The sequence below is a fragment of the Octopus bimaculoides genome, chromosome 1 (genome assembly GCF_001194135.2).
Source record: "Octopus bimaculoides isolate UCB-OBI-ISO-001 chromosome 1, ASM119413v2, whole genome shotgun sequence".
NCBI classification, from domain to species: domain Eukaryota; kingdom Metazoa; phylum Mollusca; class Cephalopoda; order Octopoda; family Octopodidae; genus Octopus; species Octopus bimaculoides.
The window spans coordinates 91792511-91797358 of record NC_068981.1 but is presented as its reverse complement, the minus strand read 5'-3'; the positions used below and the strand labels follow the sequence as shown (position 1 = coordinate 91797358).

At 34.6% G+C, this 4848-nt stretch overlaps 1 protein-coding gene across 1 annotated transcript in view; it reads right to left on the bottom strand.

Annotated features, from left to right (window-relative positions):
- The window catches only part of LOC106874534 (calcitonin receptor), a 315260-nt gene that overhangs the window by 11090 nt on the left and 299322 nt on the right, over positions 1 to 4848 (bottom strand). Inside the window, exon 6 of the mRNA XM_052966607.1 lies at positions 2792 to 2918. Within this exon, the coding sequence (XP_052822567.1) occupies positions 2792 to 2918 (127 nt within the window). The remainder of the gene's footprint in view (positions 1 to 2791; positions 2919 to 4848) is intronic.

The window sequence follows — 4848 nt, the reverse complement described above, 5'->3', positions numbered from 1 at the left end:
ATAATAATAATAATAATAATAATAATAATAATAATAATAACAATAATAATAATGATAATCCTTTCTACCATAGGCACAAAGTCTATGGTAGAAAGGAAAGAGACCAGTCGATTACACCGACTTCAGCACTTCACTGCTATTTATTTCTTCAACCCTGAAAGAATGAGAAGCACGGTCGACCTATGTGGAATTGGAACTCAGAACGTGAAGACCGACAAATTGCCGCTAAGAATTATGTCCGGTGTGTCAGTGATTTTGCTATAGACAGATAGATGAAAGAGATTCGAATGAAATGTCATGTAGAGCTTTTATGAAAGGTTTGCCTTCTGAAAGATCAGCAGAAGTGTTTTGAGCATTTAAAAGCCTATTAAGATTATGTGGATATCTGAGGTAACGGGTATTAACCCGCTACCTACATAAACCCTATCACGAATAGGACTAATTCTGATTGAAGGTGAATAATAATAAAGTCTTCTAAATTAGCCATCAAGGGCTAACAAAAACATACAGGTCACAAGAGAAAGATTTATCATGCGATTATATAAAACATGTAGAAATAGAAAATATCAGAAAGAAAAATAATCAAGAGAAAAGCTTTTTTTTTTTAATCACGAGATGAGAACTGCGATGTCTGCTCGTGAACATTCCACAAAGCCACAGTCAGCCTGTATATATATAGGCATGATATTTCCTTCAATCTATTGAGCCATATTTGATATCGGTTTCTACTCAGACGTCGCTCGCCACACTCATCTAAGTTTTAATAAAATTACTGAATAGTGACACTTCCACCTTCAACTTAATTTCGTTTTCAAATGAAACAAAGAAGTTCGTGAGAGATAGGTCAAAGAAGACGTCACCATTCTTTCGCCTGTCCCTCCCAAACAAAACATGAGCGGGACAACATTCGCAATGAACTCATCCAAGAGCTAGGGCCAGCCCTCACATTACAATTACAATAAGTACACGGCATAACATCACAACTCAGAAATGGGACGTGGAAATGGACGAATGCATACAGGATGCTTTCTTTGCTTTGTGCATTTTCCTTCACTCTGTACGCGTTTCTTCGTTTAGCGCTCATCTCAGAAAGTTTAGTTCAAGGCACTCCCGTTCTTGAATTAGTTTATCTTGAATCTGTTCTCATTACTAGGCAATACATTTCTTGAAATTATCCAAGGACACCGTCTAATATTCCTTGCTATCCAGAGTTTCTTCGACAATGACTTCGATATTTTCCCACGAGTGATAAAGTAGAGAACACAAAGTAGACCTGTTAAGGCTCGTATTGCTTAACTTCTAAGTAACACATAATGGCTGCATAATCAAGCAGCTAATTCCATACAATGATTAGATGCACGCACACTCACACAAATACACATATGTATCATTATACACTTGCACACACACACACTTACACACACAAATATGTATTTACGCATTGTTTATGTATATCCTATGTATATATAGATATGTGCAAATATATGTCTGTACACAGACACACACACCACGCTACACACACGCCGACCCACACACATGTATATATACGTAGTGTTTATGTATATTCTCTCTCGCTCTCACTCTATATATATATAGGAATATGTGCACACACACTCACACACACACACGCACACGCACGCACACACACACACACACACACACACACGTGTGTGTGTGTATATCTGTGTAAGTGTAAATAAGTGTTTGGAGTTTTAATCACACTGAAATAGACTAATATATAGTAAAGATGCATGAGATAAAATATGTTCGATTCGATGTTACACGAATTGACGACTTTTCCTTGTCATCACAGTTTCGCTTATGTTTTCGTTGTCACCAGCATCATGAAGTGAAATGTTGATTGTTGTGTGCGCTAGTACATGCATCAATTCTTCTCTAACCTATGTATTCGGATTCACCTAGAAGAACATTGAAATGTGACAAGGCCTAGTATTAAAAATAAACAGTGGCTTCCCTGTTGATATTGCAATTTATAATTCTGTATTCATTGCCTTTATGACATTAATGACATCAGCTTTAGTGAGATATGTTCATGTTATTATTTTGCTGAATGTTCAGGAATCCCTTAGATGTGGATCTCAGTGTGCGTTACCTTTTTGCTTGTGATGTATTGAACTGTTGCGACAATGGTAAGTAGACAAGTACTTAAATGAAATGAAGTCTAATCGAAATAGTTTTCATCTATTTGATGCGAAATCATTTTCAGCGTTAAGAATGTTTGATGATAAATATGAAATCCATTGTTGCAGAAACTACTATAATGTAATGCATAGAGCATTTTGTGAGTTACTAATGATAAATTTTCAGCACTACTCCATCAGCTTACCAAGTGCAATGTTCATATATAAGCTCCAGGTTTAGGCACACAACCTCTGATCTCGTTGTCCGACGACATATGCATCATTCACTTTAATTCAGATACAAATATAATATTCTGAGTGTTTCTGTGTCTTACTGTCTATAAAGACTATGAGTGACTGAAGGCATTATGGTTGCGTGCCAGCAATAAAGCTTTTCAGTTTATAGATTTCCTACGCTTAAAATTGAATATTTCTAACTATACCTGAGCTTAATTAATATTCAACATATGCCGTGAATTATAAAACGGTTTTTGAATAAGAGTTGCTTGCTAGGGTAGATTTGTAGTTGATACTTTTTTTTTATAAATGCAAAGAAGTATTTTTCTGCATCGATAAATGACATTTGAATGCGAGTAAGAATCAATAACACAAACCCACCACACAAAATTCAAGATTCAGATTTTACTTACCACATTTCTGTAGGAAGTATTTTGCCTCATGATATACGGTTCTGATATAATTACAAAAATGATAAATCGAAGAATAAAGGAGCTGACAAGATTCTTATGGATGGATATACGACTGCAATGAAGAGACCTAAAATATATAAAAATTGTAGTCAATATCAGAAAGAAAAATATTGTACCTTTAAATGTATTAGTTTTCATATAAATATTAATACACCTGACACCATTCTATTTCTCATTGCCTTTGTCACTGGATTTCTCTTTCTCGTTTCACACGCACACACTCAAACACACACACATACACACAATATAGGTCCGTGTATGCGCGTGTGTGTTCTGCGTGTGTGTGTGTGTGTGTGTTCTGCGTGTGTGTTTGTGTGCGTCTGTATGTATATTTATACATACTTATATGTGTGTGTGTGCGTGTATAATGTGTGTATGTATGTATGTATGTATGAATGCATGCATGCATGTATGTATGTATGTATGTATGTATGTATGTATGCATGTATGTATGTATGTATGTATGTATGTATTACTCTAGCATATTTTGAGTCCGTAACGAAGATATTAATTATTAAAATTTAAATTATCTGCAAGGAAATATTCTGATAAACTGTAAATCGAAATCATAGATAAATACTGTTATAAATGCAACATTTATAAAACTTATATTCTTTGTGAGAAATTCGACCAGTAAATGGGTCTTTAAGACTGAATGTGTGTATATATTTATATGTATGCATATATCTATGCGTCTCCCTACCTATATATGTCATATGTTATATATATATATATATATATTAATATGTATATATATATATATATATATATATTTATATATACGTATGTATGTATGTGGGTAGGTACGTGTGTAGATAGGTGATATTATTCAATTTAATTCCAAGGTTTCTTGCCAATAGAGAAAGTGCCGGTTTCTAACTTAGATCAAAGGCACCTTCATTGGAATTTTACCAATATTAACAGGGTATTTGTTTTAGATATGTGTGCATGTGTGCAATATTTGTAGTCAGTACTTGTGCATATTTGTATACGTTGTTTTATTTATATTCTCATGCATATACTTGTATATCTAGACATGCTCATATATACTAAAACGTAACCTTCTGGTAAATTTTACTGATTATACATTTCCAGTGATGTCTTGAATTTTTAGTCTTAGAAACATCTTTCTCCTTTCTTTGAAAAGCGTAATTTCTCAAGATTAGTGCTTAGGTAGTTCGTTACATATCCCAGTGACCCAATAATTCCAGGTATAATCCTGACTATGTAAATCGGGCTCTGTATCAAAGTAGGCGTTTCTTTTCCGCGATCTTTAGATTTAAGTTAACACCTGCTTGGGAGCTACATTTATGAATGTATTAAGATTCACCTGCTTTAATATTTCCTTCTACAGAACTGTCAGTTCAAGTCCATTTGTATTTTTTGCCTGATGCAAAAAATAGAATGTATCGCCGCAAATTCTGATTCATTGAAATGTGTTGGAGAAAGCTTGTATCTAGTTTCATTCTGTTAAGATTCCTTTTCCATAAACATACTTTCAAAACATAATAAATAAAATAGCCAAGTAACAGTCGAAATACAATGCCAATTTGATGTTGACTAGAACATTCTCATTCATAATTGTACGTCGCAAAGTCGCAATTTCTATAGAGCGTACCATTCCTGACGTAACGACTAATAGAATACTCGACTTAAAGTAGAAAATATGGTAATATATATACTATACATACATAAATACATACATACATACATGTATATTGGCTGCTCTGCATTGACAAGGGGCAACACCCTGAAACTAGTCTGCAGATGCCAAACCAGCAGGGGGACACTGCTGACCTCCCCTGTTCGAAGGTTATAAAGGACACAGGTTTCGTGTGTCACATAGCTAGCTAGAGGCGATGGCTTCTTGGAGCTAATTCACGGCAGCTTTCGTCCTAATTTTGGGACTGCCATGTTGGCTTGGCGATAACTATTAATTTCCAGTACCGCTGCCGTAGTCTCCTTTAGAGAGACTTAGAAATATTAATAACTATATA